At 43.7% G+C, this 25267-nt stretch overlaps 1 protein-coding gene across 4 annotated transcripts in view; it reads right to left on the bottom strand.

Moving 5' to 3' along the window:
* The window catches only part of TBC1D24 (TBC1 domain family member 24), a 526383-nt gene that overhangs the window by 408442 nt on the left and 92674 nt on the right, over nucleotides 1–25267 (bottom strand). For 2 of the 4 annotated variants that reach the window (XM_044089247.1, XM_044089246.1), the window contains exons 2-3: nucleotides 17031–18059; nucleotides 1421–1486 (exon numbers count right to left, since the gene is read on the bottom strand). In XM_044089247.1, coding sequence (XP_043945182.1) covers nucleotides 1421–1486; nucleotides 17031–17995 — 1031 coding nt within the window. In that variant the 5' untranslated portion in view covers nucleotides 17996–18059. Of the gene's footprint in view, nucleotides 1–1420; nucleotides 1487–4351; nucleotides 4355–17030; nucleotides 18060–25267 lie in introns of all 4 variants that reach the window. The other 2 variants (XM_044089248.1, XM_044089249.1) reach the window with 2 other exon arrangements.

Genomic DNA, 25267 nt, shown 5'->3' on the forward strand with positions numbered 1-25267 from the left:
CTTAGAAGGGACATCAGCCCTAACAAATACCAGAGGTTCCACGCCTTGGCAAGATTAGAACCCGGAACTTCCTCCCTGACAAATATTTGTGGAATCCCTCTAGGACCCTCCAGGATAATCAACTGCTGTTCCCCTTAATGTCCATAGCAGATGCCTGCAAAGCCTCAGAGGATGTACAAAAAGACAAACCCATGCCAGACTCCGTCAGGATTTCAAAAGAGGAATCTGACAAATGCCGAATGACCTACAGATCTATTACCTGCTTCTAGAGGGACGGCTGATGGAGGCTAGACAGCTAAAGAATCCGGACAAGACTTCCTGTCCTTCTTTTTACCTAGCAGAAGTATCTCAGGTTAAAGGATTCTGCCATCGTATACTGGGCTAACTGTTTAAGCTATTGGTTTACAAGATAAATTGCCAGGGACGACAGATGGCTTCCAAGCGTCTTAGGCACAAATGCCTCACAGACACACAAGACACTACAAGCGGTATGGTTGTGGGAATCACACAAACAAAAAGAGACACTGATCTTTTTTTAGGCTTTTGCATACTGGCCGAACATAAGGCTGCACCGGGTAGGACATCCCTTCTATGTACAATACTGCAACAGTGACACAGAAGAACATCAACTCTGCTTGTCCTTCCCTGATGCTGTGCAACTCGGGAGTGGTAACATATTACGAGGGTTAAGGAGGCAGAGGGCGGACTGGATTACTGAAATGAGCCTCTACTTAAAGTTTCACATTCCTGAAATTCTGTGAAATTCAGAATCACTGACTTCATTTCTATTAAGTGGGACTTGCTAAATTGTAACATGAAACCTAAGACAACGCATAGTTACCTCATTTTCACTTAAACCATTGGAAGGCTATGATAAGGATTTACTGCATTCTAGAAAATGATTGGGTTGACCAGTGGTAGTACCATCTCTTAACACCTACACAATTAAACCTGTCAAAATACAAGGGAGGTAGTGAGGATGAGGAAGGTAAGAAAGACTGCAGCTAAGTTAAAAAGACACAGAGGAGAGTATGGATAAGTGAACACAAGGATATGCAAGACACATTAACTTGCAGGACATACAGTAATGTATAGCAGTGCCAAGCTGGGTCACAAGGTACAATCACTTGAGTAGAACTGATTATTGCATTCATTTGTTAACCAAAAATCCCAATCATTAAATAAATGAATAGAAAACATACATTAAAGGAATCCACATATTCATCAACAAATATTCACAACCACTGCATTTAAAAGTACATCACCAAACCCATGCAAATTCTCCTTAGACATTATCTACAGAATCAGGCAGCTATATAATCTGATTAAAAGTGCAACACACTTCAGATGTTGCCACCTACAGTAACACTGCAAACAGATATGCACTCTGAGGAAAATCTGTGTGCCACATCGGCCATACCTGAGGAGGGCTGCAGATTCAAAGCACATCTCATGCCTGGCAGTAAGGATCAGTGGACATGTTCTACTGCAAAAAGGAAATGAGTGTTAGCAAGCCAGGAACCTTGGCCATCCTGCATGAAAAGTGATGTGCTGAAGCTAAGAGAAAACCCGGAGGCAGAAGGTACCCAAAGTGGGCCCACAGACTACAGTAAGGTAGTATTAAAAAAAAGAGAAAAAAGGCATTAAGAAGCAGAATGGATAGGAAGCTACAAAGTGCAGAGTAACAGTGCTGTCACAGTGCATTACAACCAATCTAATAAACGGACCATAAACAAATAAAACCATAATGTGTATTAAAGCAGCCCACATACTATCCAACAGGAACCACCACCAAACATAATTATTACATATACACCAAAAAATATATTTTCCAATAGAACATGACTTTGAAAACCAGTAAGTACACAGTAACTTCTAAATATTGTTTTTCAGCATAGCAGCAGTCTAAACAGACATGCATAAAGAAGCTGTATTCCGAGGGCCATACCTGAGAAATTGTGCTTAATCTTATGACCACTCAAAATGGGCTGTGATGTCTTGACTGCAAAGGAGAAAGCAATTTCACCTGGTTATAATGGGTGTTCCTCTGCTGTACTCACAGCTGTAAGATGAGGCTAACATAAATACATAACACACCTGACTGAATGCAGCAGGTTAAAATATGGCACTTTCTTTTCTCTTTCTATACAGTGTGGCCCATGAAGGGAAATTGTTTGTTAAAGTGGCTTAAATACCTTTCCTAGAGGTCTTTTGCACCATCAATTTCATATCTAGTTCTACTTTCAGAAATATCAAAAGCTACCTGACAGCAAGACATAGTTGGCAAAGGAATGACTGAAGTGATCCAGTACTTCAGAATTGTAATGGACAACTGGTGTATGTATCTTGCAATGGACTGATATCTTATTGAAGACTGTTTCCAAGCTTTAGGCCTACTGCTTGCCAGAAAAGGCACCGACTCCCCCACAAACCTAAGTAGGAGAAGTGTGTATTAAAGATTAATGTAGATACACATTGTGTTTCTTGGCCATATGAAGAAGTCCATGCATTTTGTGACTGTACAGGGATATAGTGGGGTTTTGTACAAAAAACATGAAGGATTTTATTAGCTTAATATTTCACATTAAATATTGCATACATTTTGTACCCACGAGTGAACAAATTAAATGTAGCAACTCCAGGATGGAATCTAAATTCATGTCAATTAAACTCACAGGCACAAACACCGCACCCTCTATTCACCCACCCAGTTCTGAATACTGAATGCAAATGTCTTTAAGCCTTGGGGGTTAAGAGAAAACTTTTAGTTATGTACTTACCATAACTTCGGATGTATGGGATCCATCTCGCCTACATTCATGACAGATGGGTTCGGAGCCGATCCATCGGCTCCGACTCGGCAACTAATACACTAGCACGAAGTCTCTCATTGGCTGGGCTACTCCCTATCCCAGGATGCACTACACCTGCTTCCCCAGATCTTGTTTGTTCGCTTTCATACACCCATGCAAACACAGAAAAACTAGTAGTCACTATAACCAACTAAAGTTCTTCAAGAAAGAACGCCAAGAAAAAGTGACTACAGCTCCTCTAAATCCAAATGGAAGGGGAAGGAGGTGGGTACTTATGAATGTAGATGGATCCCATACATCCGAAGTTATGGTAAGTACATAACTAAAAGATGTAATGGGATCCTATCTCGCCTACATTCATGACAGATGGGACAGCCCCTAGCACCTACATCCCGGTGGCTCATTGGAAAACACTCCTGAGAACTGTGGAACCAAAGGAAGCTCTGCCTCGAGAAACCACATCCAATTTGTAATGAGAAATGAAAGTGTGCGGAGAAGTCCAGGTTGCTGCAGCACAAATATCATCTATTGATAACTTGGAGTGAAAAGCTACGGAAGTAGCCATTACCCTGGTAGAATGAGCCTTGACTGGAAAGGGAAGGTCTTTATTGGCCTGTGAATAAATAAAAATGATACAATCTTTAATCCATTTAGATATGGAGGCTTTTGTTACTGGTTGACCCAATTTGTTCACTGCAAAGGAAACAAACAATTGATTTGATTTCCGCGTTTGAGCGGTTCTATTCAAATAAAAACGTAGTTGTCTATGTACGTCCAATTGATGCAAAGTATATTCTGCGTTATTGGAGAATTCTGGGAAAAAGACAGGGAGTTCTATAGTTTGTTGCATACAGAAAGAGGAGGCCACTTTTGGTATAAATGCAGGGTTTAATTTCAATGAAACTCTATGCTTGTGAAAAATCAAATAGGGAGGATCAGAACAAAGAGCTTGAAGTTCTGAAACTCGCCTAGCAGATGTTATGGCTACTAAAACCGCCCTTTTGCAAGACAGAAATTTTACATCAGAACTACCAGCTGGTTCGCAAGGACGGGCAGTTAGGGCAGCAAGAACCATATTCAAATCCCAAGGGGGGACAGGCTGAGATAAAGGAGGCCTAAGGAGCCAAGCCCCTTTAAGGAAAGCCTTACAAAGTTTGTGAGACATCAATGAAGGTTCAAAGGAAGCATGAAAATTAGAGATCGCTGCTAACTGAACCTTAATGGTACAAACTGAAGAGCCCGACTGAAAAAGGGAGGCCAGAAAATTCAGAACCTCCGATACAGGTGCAGTGAGAGGATCTATACCCCGTTCTTGAGCCCAAAAGGCAAACCTTTTCCATTTACTGGAATAAAGTTTGATGGTGGAAGGTTTATGAGAAGAAGACAGTATGTGGACCACGTCCGGCGAAAGAGCATTGTCTCGGACTAAGGATGGAAGTGGAGTAACCATGCTGCCAACTTCAAGGACCTGAGAGACGGATGACGCCGTCCTGACTGATGAGTCAACAGGTCTGGCACCGGATCCAGAAACCATGGACCTTCTATCGCATGCCTCTGTAGGAAGGGAAACCAAACTTGACGAGGCCAGTGCGGGGCAAATCAAAATCATCTCGCTCTCCAAGTAAATGGCCTTCTGTATCACCCTCGGTAGGAGGGGGAACGGAGGGAAGGCGTAGAGAAGACCGGGGGGCCAAATGTGAGTCAGAGCGTCCCTGGGAATCTGTCCCTGAGAAGGAAACAGTGTGAAGAACTCTCTGCATTTCGTATTGTGAGGGCTGGCAAACAGGTCGCAGCAAGGAAGACCCCATCTGTCGAAGATCTTCGCAGCTATACTCTGTTTGAGGGACCACTCGTGGGGTAAAAGAATGGTCCTGCTCAATCTGTCCGCAATCACATTGGACTTCCCCGGTATGTGCGTTGCCATTAGAAAGCGGTTGGTAGCTACCGCCCAGTGCCAAAGTCTCATGGCTTCTCTGCATAGTGGGTAAGACCTGGTTCCACCTTGCTTGTTTATGTACCACACCACCGACATGTTGTCGGATAGGATAGTAATCGGGCCCTGTGGGAGAGCGTGATGGAGAGCTTGGAGTACCAATAGTACCGCTCTCATCTCCAGGACATTGATATGCAAATGCGTTTCCTGGATCTGCCATGTGCCTTGGACCGACCTGTCCAGGTAATGACCCCCCCACCCTACCTGGGAGGCGTCCGTAGTCACAGTGGTAATGGGACGTTGAGGTATAAAGGGTCGCCCCTGGTCGAGATTTGATTGGAGAAGCCACCAATGTAGATCTCGACGGCAACTTTCCGTGATTATGATTAAGTGGTTCAAGGGAAGTTCCTGATAGGACCATTGAACCGACAGTAGCCATTGTAAAATTCGCATGTGAAGTCTGGCCAAGGGAACTAAAAGTATGGTCGACGCCATCGAGCCCAACAGTTGTAGGATACGATGGTCCGGGGCTCTTTGTAGGGGGAGACAGGATTTGACCTGATCTTGTAAGACCTGAATTCTTGCTGCCGGTAAATAGGTGCGCATTCTTTTTGTGTCTAAGTCTGCGCCTATGAAAATAATACGCTGAGATGGCTGTAGTACAGATTTTTGCAAACTGAACGTGATCCCCAAGAAACGGCCCAAGGTGAACGTGGCTCTGAGCGCTTGGAGTAGTAGATGCTCGGAGGTGGCAGTAAGGAGCCAGTCGTCTAGATAAGGAAACACCTGGAATCCCAGACTTCTCAGGTGAGCAGTTACCACTGCCAGACATTTGGTGAACACCCTGGGGGCTGTGGTGAGACCAAAGGGCAGTGCTCGAATTGAAAATGACTGGCTCCGAGGCGAAGCGTAAATGTCTCCTGGACTCTTGAGCTATGGGAATGTGATAGTAAGCGTCCTGGAGATCTATGGAGCACATCCATGCATCTTTTTCCAGCAAAGGAACAATAGATTGAAGAGTGACCATTCGAATTTGGACTTCTTTACAAACGATTCAATGAACTGAGGTCCAAAATGGGCCTGAAGTCCCCTGTCTTTTGGTACCAAAATAATTTTGAGTAAGTTCCTGATCCGATCTGGTCGATGGGGACAGGCTGGATGGCTCTTTTTTTCTAGCAGCTTTGAAACCTCTAACGCTGCCTGATCCCGCTGACTGGGTGGTACGTCCGGGATTTCCCTTAAAGAAAGGGGGGGTTTGTTGAAGGGGATGATATATCCTCCGGTAATAATGCGAAGCACCCACCGATCGCTTGTTATGGATTCCCAAGCTTGTGGGTGCGCCGCAGTGACCCCGACTGGCTCGAGTTGCACAGTCGGGCAACAACTCAGGAACGCTGGTTGTATGAAGAACCACGAAAGGAATCGCGGTCTCCAGAGTTACGGGGGCCTCTGCCACCTCTGGGGCGGCGTCTTCCAAAATTCCCCCCCCCCTGCCTCTGGAGGGGGAATCACTGGGTGGAGTAGAGAAAGACTTTTGGGATTTTTTAAACCACATTTTCCCTCCTCTCCCAGCCTTGGGATAAGGCCTGGAAGGAGCGGAAAAACGGGCCCCAACGGCAGTCAAAGTCTTGCCCTCCTGCTCGCACCGAGTTAGTGTGTCCTTCACCTTGGGTCCAAACAAAGATGACCCATCAAAGGGGGCGTCGGCGAAGGAAGACTTGAAGGCCTCCGTGAACGAACACAAGCGTAACCAGGCTTGCCTCCTAAGGGCAACGCCTGTTCCCGCTGCTCTACTCGCCCCTTCGGCCGCATACGAAATGAGCCTCATGGACGAGTTAACAATAGAAAAGAGGGTAGTCATCTGTGCGCCAACAGTCGGGGCCAGCGCCTCAGGTAGATTACCAACAAGAGAGTCATTTAGCTCTTTGAGAAGATCCCTTTGGAGCCTCGTAAAATGACATAAGTAGTTCAGCGACCGTAAGGTAAAAGCCGCTGAGGACAGGGTACGCTTCCCGGACCTATCCATACTCCTAGAATCCTTATTAGGAGGATGAATAGACGTCGAAGCCTCTGCCACGTCCTGCTGTGTGGCACAAGCCACCACCAAAGCATCTACAGGCACACCCTTTGTGAGAAATTCTTTCTGGGGGGGGGCTGACAAGAATTTATTGGGCCTCGCAGGCACCGGTTCCACAGAATCAGGGTGTTCCCACACCCTTCGAGAAACCAAATCAAGGAGTTCATCGAAGGGCGGAGACACCCAGGAGGCGGAGGGCTGGGCCCCAAAGGCCTTGAGGAAGACTGACTCCTCAGCTGAAGGGGTTTTGGCTTGCCAGTCACCTCTCTGTCTCAGAATCTCCAAGATATCTGAGAAGGAGATATCATCCGAAGATGATTTGGGGGACCCTTCTGCGTCATCGAGGTCAGTATCCGATGTAATAGACTCATCTTGGGAGTCTACGTGCTTCCTCTTACACAATTTCTTCCGTGGGGGTTCGTCCGAAGCAGTCTTGGACGGACCACCCGGAAGAAGGGAACCCCCGATGGGGGTATCCTCAGGCCCTGGGGCCCCGCTGCCGGGGGGCTGCAACACAACAGAGGCACCAGTCTCCAAATCTAGGGACGGTGAGGTAGAATCTAGTTGAACCGGCAAAGGCATGGCCAGCGCGCTCCTCATGGCCTCAAAGGCCAGACCTCCAGAATCCAAGGAAGTCACTGGTCTAGAGGCCACGATGGCACTGGGAATTCCAGCAGCCGATGCTCCGAGAGGAAGACTAGGCACCGAAGCACCTAATCCCAAAGTATTCCCCTCGGGCCCGGCTGAAGAGGTCACAGTACCAAACCCTGAACCGGAGGACAGGGTAGGAAGCATAGTCGGAGCCAAAAGGCCTGTAAGGGGTCTCTGCTCCGACCGTATGGTTCCACATTGCTCCACCACCACCGGCTCCAACGGCTCCGAAGAGGTTGGAGGAGGAATCAAATGCGTTGGAGGGGGGATCGGCTCCGAAGCAAACTGTGCTGGAGCCGAGACCATTTTAGTAAACACTGGAGACTGGAAAAGCCTCTGTAAAACCCTATCCAGGTCCGAATCTGACAGTCGAGGATTTAGAGGAGGTAGACACTTGAGAAGATTTTCTTCTCGGCTCCGAGAGAGAAGGGGACCGGCTCCGATACAGCTCCAAAACTATCGGCGCCGACTCCACCACATCATGGACCACCATCGGCACCGAAGGAGCCTTCTTCGGAGCCGAGGGGGAAGAGTCTGAGCTGCACACTTCCACCGCCCGAAGCCATTGGAACCGATGGAGGTGATTCACCTCGATACTCCAACTTGCGGCTCGAAGGCAATCGGGCAGTAGGAGGTATCGAGGCAGACCTTTCGACCCTCGGCCCCAAGTCAGTGGAGCCGAGGAAGAAGAGGTCAATTTAGTCTTTTAGAAGTCGGCTGACGGACTTGTCGGTGCCGACGATCTTTTCTTTGGAAGCAACAGGAGGATTTAAAGCTTCCTCAAAGGAGGGTTTAATAAGCCCTTTCAAAATCAGCTTGTTCTTGCGTTCTTGAAGAACCCTAGCGGAGAAAGCATGACAGACACTACATGTCTCCTGCAGATGTTTCGCCCCAAACAATAAACGCAAACTGAATGGCTGTCTGTGATGGACATTTTGTAACTGCACCGAGTGCATTTTTTAAAGCCTGACTTCTGCTCCTTTGACATAATACAGGCACTCAACAAGCAATAAGGCTATCACAAAAAAGCGCCAATAAAGAGCGCGAGACACAATGGCGCGAGTACGGAGGAAATTTTACCTCAAAAAAGAACACAGTGAACTGACACAGACAATACAACTTCAACGACCCTAAGCCCTCTAATTTAAACGGGCCTAGCCCGAAGAACAACTAACCACAACTTAAGTAGCAGTTAAACAGCAGTCAAAGGTAGGGCAAAGGCCATCTAACTTAAACGGGCCTTGCCCAACTGAAAAATATAAAGTACTAGAAATCACTCAACACAGACACGAGATATACAAATTACAAAGAATAGCTGTTAAAACAGCTGTTTGGTTAATATATAGAGAAAAACCCCAAGGTCAAAGACCAGTAAAAGGTAAAAAGAACCACTTAGCTCCAGCCAAGTCGAGACCACGTCCAGCTTGTAAAGCGGCAAACGAGATCTGGGGAAGCAGGTGTAGTGCATCCTGGGATAGGGAGTAGCCCAGCCAATGAGAGACTTCATGCTAGTGTATTAGTTGCCGAGTCGGAGCCGATGGATCGGCTCCGAACCCATCTGTCATGAATGTAGGCGAGATAGGATCCCATTACATCTCCTTAATCGGAAGGTTTCAGCAAACCTGCAGATAGCACTGAAGCAAACTTTGACATTTAATACACATCAGTGCTCCTGCTGTGGTGTGAAGGCACACAATATGGTAAAAGCAACATACTCTTTGGAGTACTACAGTGTGTCTAATCTCTGGGGTCAACAACTACAGGAAAAAAAAGACACAACAATGCTAGTTCTGACCCAGAAAGCAACATGAATAAAAACCAGCTATACATGCAAAGTATAGGCTATTATTCTTATTACTGGTGCTTTTTACCAAAAGAAATCTGAGCAGAAACTTTGAAGAAGACAAAAAGTACAGTTTTGTACCTACCATAAATGTAGATGTCCGAACTGGATAGCATCTGCAGTCATAACAAGTGGGTTGTCCTGTCGTCAGGCAGCCCTTCAGTCGGCCGGATTCCAAAGTCCGGGTCCGGCTTCGGCTGATGTCGCACTCCACCCGACGTCATCTCTGTTGGTCTTCGGGTATAAAGGCATCAGCCGACGCCATTTTCCTCAGTGTTTCTTGCCCCAGATGCCAGTAGCCCTCTTGCAGGCTAAAATTTGGATAGATGCCAATGCTTCCAAATAGATAGAGGTAAACACAACAATAAGCATGTATGTACATATACACAAACAAATACACCATAAAAGACTCCCCCCCAACAGCTAGCTATTAGAAGGGTAAACACCCTAGGAGTACCACAGAGGGATGGAGGGAGGGTAATCCTGACTGCAGATGCTATCCAGTTCGGACATCTACATTTATGGTAGGTACAAAACTGTACTATGTCCTTCATGGATGCATCTGCAGTCATAACAAGTGGGTAGAATACCATAGCCAACTAGGGGAGGAGGATAAAAGTAGATTATGGTGAGTTTAGGATCCCTTGCAGTACAGCAGTGGCAAACCCTGCTCGGGATCTGGAATATAGAGGCAAATTATAATGCTTGGCAAATGTATGCACGGAGGTCCAAGTAGCCGCCTCAATGATGTCTTTGGTTGCCACTCCTCGTAAGAAGGCTGTGGTAGTGGCTGTTGCCCTTGTAGAATGAGGTCTTATGTTCTGTGGAATTGGTTTTCCATGGAAGGAGTAACAGAATTGTATGCAATTTCCTATCCATTTGGAGATTGTCTGTTTGGAAATAGCTTTTCCTTCCCTTCCTGTTGCATAGGCTACAAAAAGTTGGTCAGTCTTTCTGCTATTTTTTGTTCTGTCCAAGTAGTAGCGTAGCTGTCTATGTACATCCAAGGTATGCAGTATCCTTTCCCCTCTGTTTTGTGGGTTGGGAAAGAAGGTAGGTAGGTGGATTGCCTGGTTTAAAGACACTCTGGATACCACCTTAGGCATAAATGTAGGATTAGTCCTCATGGACACTATCTTGGTGGAAGATTAGGAAGGGTTGCACTGCCATTAAGGCCTGTAGTTCTGAAACCCTCCTTGCTGAAGTAATTGCCAGTAGGAAGGCAGTTTTCCATGACAGGTGTTGTAGGTCTGCTGTTGCTGCTGGTTCAAAGGGTGCTAGTGTCAACTTTTCTAGCACAAAGTTTAAATCCCAAGCTGGTAATGGTGGTTTCCTTGGAGGTTTTACATTCTTGATTCCTCTGAGGAATTGCCTGAGCAAAGGGTGCGAAAAAACAGGTGTATCAAAGCTGTATTCTGCTGAAATAGCTGATGCATGTATCTTGATGGAGGAGTAGGACAGGCCTGAATGAAGAAGTTCGCCAGATACTCCAGAATGTTAGGCATATCTATGTTTGACACATCTTTTCCTCTTTCCGTACTCCAGATGACAAACCTTTTCCATTTTCCAGCATAGTTCCTTCTTGTTGAAGGTCTGCGTGCTTCAAGAATAATGTCTTTAACTCTTTGGGAAAGTTCTGGAATAGCTGCTGTTATGTGATGTTCCATGCAGTCAGTTGCAAGGTTTTTAGGTTTGGATGTATGATGCTGTAGTTGTTCTGCGTTAACATCAAAGGCATCAGGGGAATTGTCCACATATTGTTCCGAGACATGCTCCTCAGTAGTGGGTACCAGTGTTGTCTTGGCCAGTTTGGAGCTATCAGGATAATCCTTGGACGTTCTTCCTTGATTTTCAGTAGTACCTTGTTTATCAAAGGAAGAGGCGGGAATGCATATGCTGTTAGGCCTTTCCAGTTGAAAGAGAGCGAATCCACTTTCCATGCTAATGGGTGGAATGTCCTTGTGCAGAATTTTTTGAGCTGGTGATTGAGAGGTGATGCGAATAGGTCTATCTGTGGCATTCCCCATTTCTTTGAGATGGTCTTGAAGATGTCCGGGTGAAGCTTCCATTCGTGGGCATCCGAAGTGGTTCTGCTTAATATGTCTGCTAGGGTATTGTCTTTCCCTGGTACAAATATTGCCTGTAACTGGATGTTGTAGCTGAGTGCCAGGGTCCACAGCTCCAAGGTCATTCTGCATAGGGGTATGAATGAGTGCCTCCCTGTTTGTTGATGTACCACATGACTGTGGTGTTGTCTGTCCTTATCATCAACTGGCCCTCTTGAGAAATGGTTTGAACTTTTGGATTGCCAGTTTTACTGCCAGCATTTCTTTTAGGTTGATGTGCAGTTGAAGTTGATCCTGTGTCCACAATCCTTGCACGCATTTGTCCAGCATGTGGGCCCCCCATCCTAGGTCTGAAGCGTCTGTTGTGATGGTCTGGCTTGCTTGACATCTGCGAAAGGGTAGGCCTGGGTTTGACTGGCATGCCTGAGCCCACCATAGGAACTCCTGTTTTAAGCATGGAATTAGTGGGATTTCTGTTTCTAGACTGTGTCTGTGTTGGGACCATAAATTCTTTAGGTACCACTGTAGTTTTCTCATATGTAATCTGGCAAATGGAACCAAGATTATGCATGATGCCATGAAGCCCAAGGCCTGCAGTACTTTTCTTGCTGTTAACTTGTTCAGTTTTGTTAGTGCCAAGAAGTATAGAGGGAGTTCTTTTGTTTTTCTGTAGTCAGGAATGCCATTTGTTTTACTGTGTCCAATTCAGCCCAAGAATGTCCTTGTTTGGGATGGTATCAGCCTTGACTTTTGTAAATTGACTGTGTATCCCAGTGCTTGTAGCAAGTAAATGACCCTTTGTAAATCTGTTGTCAGCTTGCTTTTGTTGTCCCCTTGTAGCAGGCAGTCGTCCAGGTATGGGTAAATTTGAATTCCCTGAAGTCTGCAATGGGCGATTACTGATGCCAGGCATTTTGTGAATACTCTGGGCAGTAGATAAGCCAAAAGGCAATGCTGAGAATTGATAGTGCTCTGATCCTGCAAGAAATCTGAGGTATCTTCTGCAGACTGGTCGAATGGGGACGTGCAGGTATGCCTCCTTGAGATCTAGAGTTACCAGCCAAGACTCCTTGCCCAGCATGGGAAGAAGTTGCTGTAGGGTCAGCATTTTGAATTTTGGGACAATGATGTATGTATTTAAGGTGGACAGGTCGAGAATTCGGCCCCAACCTTTTTCCTTTCTTGGAACTAGGAATAGTCTGGAGTAGAACCCCTTTCCTTGCTCTGCTGTTGGCACTCTTTCCACAGCTCTCATGTTTGCTAACTCCATTATCTGGCGTAGAGCCTCTGTTTTTGATTTGGAGGTAGATTTGGCATTCCTCTTTGACTGGAAAAGTGTGGAAGTGAAACCGGTAACCTTGATCTATGGTTTGTAAAATCCACTTGTCCTTTGTTATGTAGTGCCAGTTCTTTGAAAATAAGGTTAACTTTCCGCCTAGAGGAGCTGCTATTTGTTCCCTGGTAGGCGGATTTAGGTTAAGTCACTGTGGTTGTGTTGATGTAGTGGCAGTGGCTGTGTCTGTGCCTCTGTTGTTACCTTGCCACTGTCTTCCTCTGTAGGCACCTCCTCTGGATTGGTTTCTGCCTCTGGAACATCTATTCCTGCCCCTTTGAAATTTTGTGGAGTCAGGAAAGGACCAATTTTGGCAGGCCAGTTCCTGCTAAACCTTGGGGGTTGAACCTGCAAGAAATCTTTAACAGTTTGAACAGATTTTGCCTTTTCTTCCATTTTCTTCATAACCTGCTGGGCAGATGTACCAAACAAACTTGTCTTGTCCATAGGAGCATCTAGCAACTTAGCTTTAACATGATCCGGTAAAGCTTGTTCCTTTAGCCATGCATGCCTTCTTATCACTGTGCCTGTCATGGCTGATCTAAATGAAGCCTCCAGTGCATCATAGCCACATTTTAAGGAATGGTTGCTAACCTGTTGTATGTTATTTACCATCTCTAATACATATTTCTTATCAAGAGATTCATCAGTGGTTAGTCTTTTAGTTAACTGATCCAGCATAAACTCTTGGTATTTTATCATGTGAAACTGACAGTTTAAAGCTCTAGCTGAGAGAGTAGCTGAAGTGTAGACCTTTTTACCCCATCTGTCTAATGACCTTGCTTCCCTTTCAGAAGGAATAGGGTTTTAGCTATGGTCGGCTACTGCCTTGGGGCCCTGGGATATAGTTTCTGGGTCTGCAAGTGGAGCCTTGTAAAGGTGGTGATGAGTATCTGGCACCCTGTAAAATCTGTCTGGTTTGGCAGGGGCTGGGGTAAAGAATCTGGAGCGGAGCAAACATCATTGAAAGCATCATCCACCACAGAGAGAACAGGGGTATAGCTAAGGGCCTGTGCTGTGGGAGGTGCAGAAAAGTCCTAAGTCTTTTCTGGAGTCTGAAAAATCCTGTTGCTGCCATTGGAACTGTTCTCGCATGGCATGCAAGGTTTCCAAAGGAGAATTCTTCTGGTGGGGAAGCAGCTGGGATGGATTCTTCAGCATCAGAATCTTCAAAATTGGAGAAGGGAGCCTCTGGCTGGTCAGTTATGTCTGATTCATCAGCAGAATCATCAGAGGACACTGGCTCGGGGCTCTGCCCTAGGTCTCTTCTCTGGGGGCTGAGAGGCCCTGTCTGGGTGAGATTGAGATCCTCTAATTAAAGAAATTAAATCTTCTGCCAAAGTAAGCATTTGAGAACTAGAAGAGGGCCTGGATGTGGGTGGTTTAACAGGCACTGTTTTAGTAGTCTTGGCTGCTTTAGCCCTGGCGAAGGCCTTAATGGACATGGCTGCTGGAGGCCTAGCAGCACCACGTGCTGGGGTAGAAACATCCAAGGGGATGGTGTCTGATAAGTCAACCACCGTAGTGGGTAAAGTTTCTGAAGTCGTTTCAAGAGTTGTAGCAGGGGCCTCAGTTGTAGGAATAGGTTCAGCTGTACTTTGTTCAGTTTTCTCGGTTTCGCCGAAACCGAGACACTCATGTTTGCTTGACCATGGTTTCGGCCGAAACCGCGGACCGCGAGTGTCGGTCTTTATCTTTGCGTTTTTTGCTAGATTGGGTAGTCGGAGGATCCGACGGCATAATGTACGCAAAAACAGAACCGAAAAACTGTTCTGCAAACTCCGACCGACGCCTAAGCGTTCGTCGGTTGAAAGAAGCACAGGCCGAACAGGCTGCTACGTCGTGGGCTGGGCCTAAACAAGGCAGACAGTAAGAGTGGAAATCTTTATGAGGTATTTGTTTCCCACAGTTTAAACAATTGTTAACTTTTTCTGACATCGGCTGAGGCAAGAAAGAGTCCCCAACGGGGTACTTAGCTTTAGAAGTCTTCGAAGTAGTATTCGGTAGAAGTAATCTCTGGATCCGACCGGCCGGCACTTGCGAACAGCTTCTGCTTCGGGCGCCACGCGGCAAGAAAGACTGAGGAAAATGGCGTCGGCTGATGCCTTTATACCCGAAGACCAACAGAGATGACGTCGGGTGGAGTGCGACATTAGCCGAAGCCGGACCCGGACTTTGGAATCCGGCCGACTGAAGGGCTGCCTGACGACAGGACAACCCACTTGTTATGACTGCAGATGCATCCATGAAGGACATCAGAGCAAAGGGAATGAGAAATTTTCTGATTAATTACCTTGAAAATTAATCCCAAAGTACTATAAAATTACTCTTCTTTGAAGATCAAAAGGGCAGCTCCATATTTTAAAGATGGAGAGAAATCTCCTGGAAGGAGCGAGACAGACAAAGCATGACAGATACCCTGAACGAATGCTGATGTGGGGAGGATACTGCTGAGTCTGGTAAAGATAGCAGCTTACATTCAGGAACTCTGTTTCAACTTTAGCTATTGAAGTGGTCTTTCCCCTGATGCAAGCAAGAAAAACAGTTTTTGTGTAGACATGCCTATTGTGTTACAGAGTTTATGGACAAAGGCAAAACTCGGTCTGATTTTAAGTAAAACTGAAAGAGTGATGATGGAAGTGGCCTGACCAAGCTGTAAGAGACTTGAAAAATGAGTGGGCAGCTTGAAAAAAAAAAAACAAAGTCGAGTAGATGCAAAAATAACACTCAACATTACTGTCTGTATTAATCAGCATTAAATCAGTGGAGGACATCTGACAGACAATAAGTGTACTGAATGATAAACCAGATGATTCCGAGTTAAGGTTGTATCGGAGTAACATTAGTATTAGTGGCTTATCTAACAGCCACGATGCCCCTCTTTTTATTGAGCATCAATTTAAATTGAGAAATTAGGCTCCCTGGTGTAGAGGGTCTCATAGTTTGGCAAGTGCAATGTTTATGTTGAAGAGAGGACCTGGCAGAGATTTGTGAATGGTAATTTACATTGGTGGCAAACTGTATTTCTTTATCTTAATTCAGCAATCAAAAGTGGGTCAAACCATTTGCTATGATTCTGTTAAATGGGAACACTACATTCTGAATTAAGAACAAGACTGCAGTGAAATAAGTAGCTGCTGAGTTGATATATCCGTTACAGATACAGTTGTACTTTAAGGATAAAGCATTTATATGTACTAGTTCTTTCTGTCAAGCAAAATGTCTGCTGTATGTACATTGAATGGAGATTTGCAAGGCAATGCATGGGTAATGGCTGATAAATTATTTAGAAATACAAGATTCCAATCTTTTCCTGGTCTACTGGGGAGCAACTAATGTAGAGTTGGTGTGCCGGTCATTAATGCATCCAAAGAGCTCAAGCAGCATTAGACCATAGCCTATTTTGTGACAACAGATGATAGGTTTGACTGAATTTCTTCATGCAAATTGTGACTGAATTTCTTCCTGCAAACTGAGAGAAAACCCCAACAGAAGGAAACTCTTTTGGGTGTACTGAATCAAATTCCTGTTATGGTTTAATAAAAAAAGGAGGATGGTGGGAGTTAAGTTGCAGACACACATTTAGATGTACATGGCTACCCAGAAGAACTTCAGAAAAGCCAGTCTTGGTGATGGTAAACTATTCTGATAGAAACCTACAACTGTTTGTTTAATTTGGTTAGTAATAGTACCACTCCACCAATTCTGGTTCCTATATTTGCTGAATCACATAAAACGGTCACTGAAACAGATGCAGAAGTTAAGGTTTGGTTTTAACCATGACTCTGACAACACCAGGGTAATGCTGTGTAGTCCATACTTCAGGCAATTTGATTTTGATGGAAACTCTACTCATGTTTAAGTTGGTTGTCTTGATGCCCTATATTTTGGGTTTTGTTTCATAATAGATTGCTGTAATTTATGACAAAATAAAGAAATATCAACAAGCGTCGTCTTTTCAATGAAAGCAATTCACTGACATTCCAAATGTTACCACCCAGTAGCTCAGCATACATAGTATCCATTTACCCAGTAACCATTTAAAACTCATAATGATAACTAAAGCCCTTTGTCTATGACACCATGCAATCACACCTTTTGGTGGAGTTAATGGCCACTACTGCCTATTTGTCTGTGACATCATGCAGCAGGAGATTTTCAGAAACTACCCTGTACAAATGCATACAACAGAAAAAAACAAATAACTTTTGACCAGCTACATTTCTAGATGATTAAACATAAGTCATCAGATATGCCCTTTTCTACATAACCACATATCAGTGGAAAATCAGAACAGGAAAAAGCAATCCATACCTTGTCTGTTTCACTGTGATGCCTTTCTGCTGCAATGCTTTTTCATTGGCCATCTGTAACAGCCTGATCTCTTTCCTGGAAAATAGACGTATTGAAAAAGCCTTCTCCAAAAGCTTTTCGCTTGATACAACCTTATTCATCCCTTGAACAAAATCCTGAATTTCTGCTTTCACGTTGCCTGGCTCCAGCGACTCTCCTATCTTTACCTTATGAAAGAATTTGAGAAGGGCAAGTGCTACCCTATACAGCACTTTGTAACCTTCAACCAGAAGTACATCAAAAACACGGGCAACATATTCAAAGGGAAGTGCACCAAAAATCCACTGTAACCAATGGGAGTACACCTCTAAGACATCTTCTGATAAGCTCACAATTAGTTTGTGGGCTTTTGGACAATATTTATTAACAAGGTCACCAAAGGTCATGCAGGATGACTCATATGCTAAAAAGGTTTGGTCGATCAGACGTCTACCAGGATCATTGCATGCTAGAATTCTACAGACCAACTCAAAACACTGACCCTCGTCTTTGCTGTAATGTAATAGCAGAGCGACAACAGCAGGGAGGACAGGACAGAAGGAGATATCAGGAAACTGATTGGCAATGCACATAAGGATGTTCCTAACAGCAGTAATTCCCACAGAATTCAAACAGTAGTTTGGAACTTGGTTGCCATCTGCAAACTCTGGTAATGGCTGCAGTCGGGAGCCTTTCACCCCCACAATTGGTCCAACTATATCCCAGTAGACAGCTGCATCTGGTGTCACGGTCCGACAAGGGATGCGTTTGATCAGTTTGTGGTATACCTTTGCTCTAAGGCTGTGATTTTTTGCCCAGTAGCCTTGTCTGGCAAACTGTTTGAGTTCCTTCATGTCAGTGCATGACACTTCTTTGGGTCCAGAGTCCTGGTTTTTAGAAACCATCTTGTCCCAGTCTACAAACTGCCCATATTCATCCTTGGCCATGTTGGCAGGGACCTGTGATTTTTCTTTGCAAAACTAGTAGCTTCAGTGATCAAACATTGTTTTCCTGCAAGTACAGTAAAAAAACATCACTCAATCAGTAAAATGTATAATAATTTCACTGTTTTCTACTATTAATCTGTGACAGTTGGACTCAATGTGTCATAAAATAAATGGCATTTTCCCATAAAGAAATTTGGATAAAATAATCAAGCTGTTTCACACAAAAGTCACCATCCTTTCTACTTTTTTTTTCCAGTGGATTTCCGCAACTACCACAAAGACTAACTGTTGCTGAAAAGTTATCACACTGTTAATCTGAATAACTGAAATAAAGTGTACTAGATTTTACTATACATTTGAAATGAGGCTGCAAAACTAAATGTTAATATTCACTGAAAAAAATGTAAAGCTTAAGATAGATGACTGAAGTGTCACTGTATTCATAATCTAGATGGGTTATCCATCCACCCAAGTGTGCCATCTTGGCTATGAAACTGTAACAAGCAGGATAATGCATCAGCTAGGTTATTAGGGAAGCCAGGACTGGCTGCTACATGATGTATGCATGTGCAACCCTGTCCTTCATTACTGCTAGTCAGATCTGTAAGTAATGCTAAATGTAGTTCCACAATTCCTTCTGTATTAACACAGGATAAGTACAACCAACTACAGGTCCTCACGTACTTTAAGTCAAAATACCTTGCTACATTCTCAACCTAGTGGTGAATATATAATTAGTGTGATCAATATTAGGCTTCACTACTGCATCCAGCTGGAGATTTTAATACGTTTTCCAAATTAAGATACCCAGATGCATGAAAAAGCTCATTATCCACTATTTTACTTATGCCACAACCAGTTTCTAAGAAACAGGGTAATAACTTACCATGACAGCAAATGCAGGAAAATCTCAACTGCAGTATGCAGATACTGACCATTCCAAGACAAAATGTATAACCACTATATTGTCACTGTGACCTAACAAAGACTAAACAAGGTTAGTTTACACCAAACAACCTTGCTTTCACCTGGCTTTCACAACACAGCTCTAAAATGAAACAAAAAAAACTTTTTTGGCTTAAACGGGACACAGCACAGGCTGCTGTAAACTTTACACAAAAATAAAATGCCTTCAGTGTAAATGACTACTTTAAAGCAAGTAGACTAAAAAGAGCTTTTGCGGCAGTTAACTTTACCATAAACTTCATCTTAAAATATCTGTCATATTTCCATAAAAATAACTGACCATTTCATGCAGACTAGCCAAATTACAAACTCTAAAAACACAATACTATCTCAAAAAAAAAAAAAAAAACTACAATAGATGAAATTATACTTTAATTTAAAATGTCTACAATATTCACCATCATGTCACCATAATCTCCTAGCAATACATTACGTATTAAAAAAGATGTAGGGCTAGATTCAAGAAAGCTTACACTAACCCCCGGATTTACTAAACTTCCGTGCAGGACTAAGCTAGTCCTGCACGGAAGTGCCCATTTAGGAGCAGGATGGCAGCGCAACATGCATATTAATAAGGCACACTGCCAGAGCTCCTAGGCTTACATGGAGCGTGTATGAGTGCAGGGGGCATGTCTGAGAGCAGAGCTCTCAGAATAAACATGTCCCTGCAATGTAGAACAGCAGAAAGTGGTAAGAAATGAGCGAGACCGCTCATAGGTGTCTGCATATCCCCACCAACAATCCCTCATGTGTAAAACAGCAACAGTACATATAAATTACATGAAGAAACCTTTTTTTTTTTTAAATCCGAGTACAGCTAACTGTAGGTGCGCGGGTGTGCCCATTGCTTAGCTACAGTTAAAGCAGCTTAAAAGAATGAAGAGGATAACAAGGAAGATATATGCAAGTGAAGCAGCACAGCAATAGTGTAGTGGGCAGAGTATTCGCCTAACAAGCAGGCATTCCTGGTTCGAGTCCCACTGCAGCACAGTCTATTTTACATGGCAAAGCATGTTATAACCAAGATTTTTGTTGCAAAACCCACTAAATAACATATATTTGTGAACTGGAGTACTGCAGGAAATGCACATGTGAAGTATCAGTGTCATAATGAATAAGGCACTAGTAAACAGTCTAAGCACAAATAAGCAGTAGTAAGCATATGTAAGTGTGTTTAAGTGTGTTTGCATGGGGGTAAGCACTGCCTACATAGATTAAGCAATGCAGAAGCGAAAAAAAGAGTATAAGAAACTGTAACAGGAAGTGAACAGTGCTTACTACCGTGCAAACTCGCTTACAACTGCTTTAAACTGTCTTAATCACTCTGTATCCAACTGCCAGTGTTCTGCCCAGCAACAAAATAAACAGCCTCTGTAAAGCTCGAACCCAAGACCCTGTACACTAGAGTCACAGTAGTTAACCACTAAGCCATCATAACAGTACACAAAACTGAGGTTTCAACAAACAAATCCTCACCATAGGAAAATCAAACTGAACATGTGAAAGGAATCTATGTATAGTGTGATGTTGTATAATCTGCTACATAACATAAATATGTGAACTGGAGTACTGCAATAAGGCCAGATGTGAGGTGTTATTGTACTAAAGTGCTGAAGTTCCCAGGACCCCATACAGTTTAAGTACACATGAATCATGGACACCAGACACATATATAGGTTCATAGGTTCATAGGTTCATACTAGGCTATCTGCCCGAGGGCATTTACAAGCCTAGCCCATAGTTTTGTGGCTTACGCCACCCCAAACGTGTAACAAATAATAAATCAATGCCAAAAGGAAAATATAATGCAAATTAAATAATGAGCAATGCTAAGCATTGCACAGCTCAGCTTAGTTGGTGAAAACAATGTGTAGGCTGGCTAACTCAATCGGCCCAGTGGTATACCCCTTTAAGCAATGCCAACATTAGGTAAGCAGGTGTGCCCATAGCTTAGCCTTTTCAAAATCGTCCAATCATGGGAAAGTGCGGGAAATCGGGCGTATTAAAACCCCACAGGCGTGAATATGTCCCATAACTGGTTGCAGCTCCTTACTGTAGGCAGAATGGCTGGAGTTGGGGAAAGCACTCAATTTGGAGCGCAGCGCTGAGGCACCCAGGAGTCCAGATTCATGGTATGAGCAGAGACTACTGCAGGGCCAGTACCAGGGCTCTCAGTATAAAATGGAGGCCTGGGACAGTCTCACCCATGATCTCACCAGTGCCACTAGTATCCCCCAGATTGGTGAGCAGGTCAGGCATCACCATGCTGACCTGAAGTGGCGGAGGGGGGATCTCTTGGGAGCAGTGGATCCAAGAATCAAGGCAGATGGCCGATGCCCCAGCACTGAGTAACTACTCATTCTACTACAAAGATAATGATTGCCTAGCTTGTGTATACTATGGATAGGTAATGGCTAAATATCACTGTATTTCTCTGACTGCTGCAGATGAGTGGGCTGCGAACCAGCAAGCCCATGGTGCTAGGCTGCAAAGGTTGTGTCGCGACGCAGGTTAATAATAATCTTGTATGTACTGTCATAACAAATAAATATAACAGTTCTAGAAAGTGTTGTACCAGTATAAAAATGTATTGGGTATGGGATGTACTGAATAAACTAGACAATATGGCAGGAAGACTGTCATATAGGTTGTGTGTAAATAAATGTGTAATATCTTGTGAATAAAAGTATAATCCCCGGAGTGCTTGTGTACATTATGCTGCCATATGTTGTTGTAGTGATGCATTCTATAAATGGTACTGTTGTATTAAGCAGCGTTACCCACACTGTTGAACACAGATAAAATGTGTAGGAAGCTCAGTATAACAATGTTGGAAGTCCCAAGAGGTCAGTCATATTGTACAACCGAGGGAGACGGACAGAAAACATTGGAATGCTTCACACCAATTCCCTGACTGCACAGTGTACTGTGATGTCACCTGTAATATTTTTACCACACACAGCAAGCAGGGGTTTGAATCCCGGGAGTGGTAGTAAGTTGTATGCATAATCATACTCAACAACTGTATAGAGTTTGAGAGAATGTTAAGATAGAAAGCTGTATGCATAATACTGTACAGAATTTGCTAGAATGTTCAGATACTAAGCTGTAAGCATAATCATAACCATCAACTGTACAGACTGTGGCGAATGTTCAGGTAGTAAGCTGTATGCATAGTCATACCCTTCAACTGTTCTGATCTGTCCAGCATGTCCAGATAAATGGCCCAAATCTGCTGCCGGTAACCTGTTCCCCTGACAAATCAGTGTGTTGATCCAAGAAATGTAGGCAGCTTTTACTGACATATAACTGATAGTCAGACCTGTACATAGTCAGAAAATGTATATGAAAATAAACCTGTCATTGCAGCATCTCACCCAAAGTGTATGACAGCTATTCTCAAAATATGTCACGTTAACACCTGCATCCTGGCAAGCTGTGACCAGAGTGTGTGCAATAACAGATTGTTAGGTATGTGTATAACATCAACATGGAATCTGGGAGTATGTGTAGAATTTGTCAGATAGTGTTAAACATTTTCTCCACAGCTATAACAGGTAAGAGGTGTAGACTGTAGGTACAAACAGTTCACTTGTATACTTGTCTACAAGCATAGAATCTGGAAGTATGTGTAGGAATCATCCGGTAGTGCTAACAATTAATTTCTCAACAACTATAACAGGTAAGAGATGTAGACTATACGCAAGACACAATCCACGTATATACTAATCTACAAACATACCATTGTACAAAGTAAGGACACAGGGTAGTGTAATAATACATGTAAGGGACAGATCACTGCAGTGACTAAGAAAGTTGTGAAAACTACAGGGATATATTAGTTAATTGACCTCTCTCTCTCTCACCCCCACCATATATGCTACAATAACCTAATTACACAACTCAATGGGTATGTGTACACTCCAAACGTTTGTTGGGGCATGTCCTAGTGGTTTATAAATATTCACATTTGGTTCTATGCATGTACCATGTGAAAATACTCCCATATTGGTGGCCTGTTGCCATCAATGAAACCTGCATGCTGTTGTAACGGCCACTGTTGTCCCATATACGCATGTGTTCTGCTTGCTCTGCAACTGTTGTAAATCTGGTGTCTTGCGTTAATGGGAATACCTATACATGCTGTTATACCTAATCCTGAATGCTGTTGACTATTACTAACCAATATCTTTCTTAAGACTGCAACAGCATAGCTCGTATGGGAAGGCCGGTCCCAGCGGACCCATCTGTCCCACCTCAGCTGGCCATGGCACCGGGCACCAGCACGTCTGGGGCCCAGCCTGTGACCTCTCCTTCCACTGGCCCTGCACCACCTTCAGGTGGAACCGCCACAGGGAATGGGGCTCGCCCCCCCCCCAGGGAACGGGGGTGGAGAGGTACCAGTCACCCCTGTCAGGTCCAGGCCGTGGTGCATAGCGAGCTTGACAAGGAGATGTGAGACAAGCTACGCCCACGTGGCGCAAATAGAGGGCGAGCCTGCCCCTCCTACCCAGCCCCCAGCACAGCCACCTTTGGGGTCATGAAGGTGCAGTGGTGACTGCCCATTGGTGGGGACCTCAGTCCCACTGTTTCCATTTGGGGACTCATGAGCTTGCGACTTCCAAACACCCCTCCCTGTCCAAGGTGTTTACCCCCACGTGTCATATACTGCCCCTGTATGCATCTTGTCTGATAACCTACTCCCCAAATATACCTACTACCCCATGTCATATACTGCCCCTGTATGCGTCTTGTCTGAACCTACGCCCCAAATATACCTACTACCCCTCCCCAACATCCAACTCTCACCTGAAGAAAAAAAAAAAAAAAAAAAAGGTAATCTGTTCCCAAAAAAAAAATTTTGCCCCATACATAGCTGTCCATTTCGCACACATGTCCACTGGACACACGTAATCCGGGAGTCTAATTGGCATCACAACTTATTATTGTTGTCCAGGAGTCTGAGTGCCAAATCTACCTCCAAATTCAGTATATATGCACAGCTGTTGCTGTAAAAGAAATGGGCACCTATGGACCTTCCCTACACCCTTCCTGCACATCCCTGGCTATTTTCCCTACTGTCTTTCCCTCTTTGTGCCCCTTTTTTCACCACTTTCCCCATCAACCCCTTTTTCTTTTCTTTTAAACAAATTAGCATGGGGTAAGTGGGAGTAAGCACTTTTAAGCAGCAGTAAGCGGGTTTAAGCCTATTTGGCGGGGGTAAGCACTGCCTATGAACATTAACCAATTTAGAAGCTAACTGAGTGTAAGAAACAGTAACCAGAAGTTAGCAGTGCTTACCCTACGTGCAAACCCGCTTACAACTGCTTTAAAGTGCCTTAGTCACTCTGTATCCAACAGCCTGTATTCTGCCCAGCAACAAAATAAACAGCCTCTGCAAGGCTCGAACCCAGGACCTTGCACACCATAAACAAAGTGGTTTACCACTAAGCCATGCCAGATGATATAAATATGGTATTCTCCTCAAAATAGCAGCAAGCTAATAACTCGTAGAACAAACCCAAAAAAATAAAGCTGCGTCAGGATGAAGAAAAACACTTTATTCCAAATTCAAAGCCAGTAGTAAATTCAAAGCCAGCAATAAGCACTTTTGTCTCCTTAACCAGAGACTTCTTCAGACTAAGGCTTTGTCTTAAAAACACACAATTTATATAATTAATAGGTAATTACCTACTTGAAAAATCAATTGCCTATTATATTTTAAAAAACGCAGTATTACATTATATACCCAGCATTTAACAATACTTCATAGTATAAATATAAGCTTAATTACAATGCAAGGCTGGGAAACTGCCAACATAATAGAAAGTGAGTTTAATAAATATATAGTAAAGATGTTACATTTTATTGACAATGTTCTTTTAATATGGGACGGTTCTATTGATGAGTTAACATTTTTACATTAAATTAATAATGTTTCTTCCTATATAAAATTTTGCTATAGTTATAGTAAAGAAAAATCAATTTTTTAGACCTCAGAAGAAAATAAACTAATTTCTAAAATATATAAAAATGATTTTCAAAATAATATGTATTTGCATTATTCTAGCCTACATCCTAAGAAAACAAAAATGAATATAGTTAAAGGACAAGTGAAAAGGATAAGCAATTTGACAAAAGAGGACAAGTTGTTTGAACAAGAAGCAATACATTTTTGCAAAATGATGGAAATGAGAGGATATCCACAAGAAGAAGTAGGAAGATTATTCACAGAAGTAGTAGACAAAAGAAAAAATAATGTAGTCCATAGTTAGAGGAGTGAAAATGTGGATATTATAAAGAGCT

The sequence above is a fragment of the Protopterus annectens genome, chromosome 12.part0, assembly GCF_019279795.1.
Source record: "Protopterus annectens isolate FY-2018-M chromosome 12.part0, PAN1.0, whole genome shotgun sequence".
Taxonomy (NCBI): Eukaryota; Metazoa; Chordata; order Ceratodontiformes; family Protopteridae; genus Protopterus; species Protopterus annectens.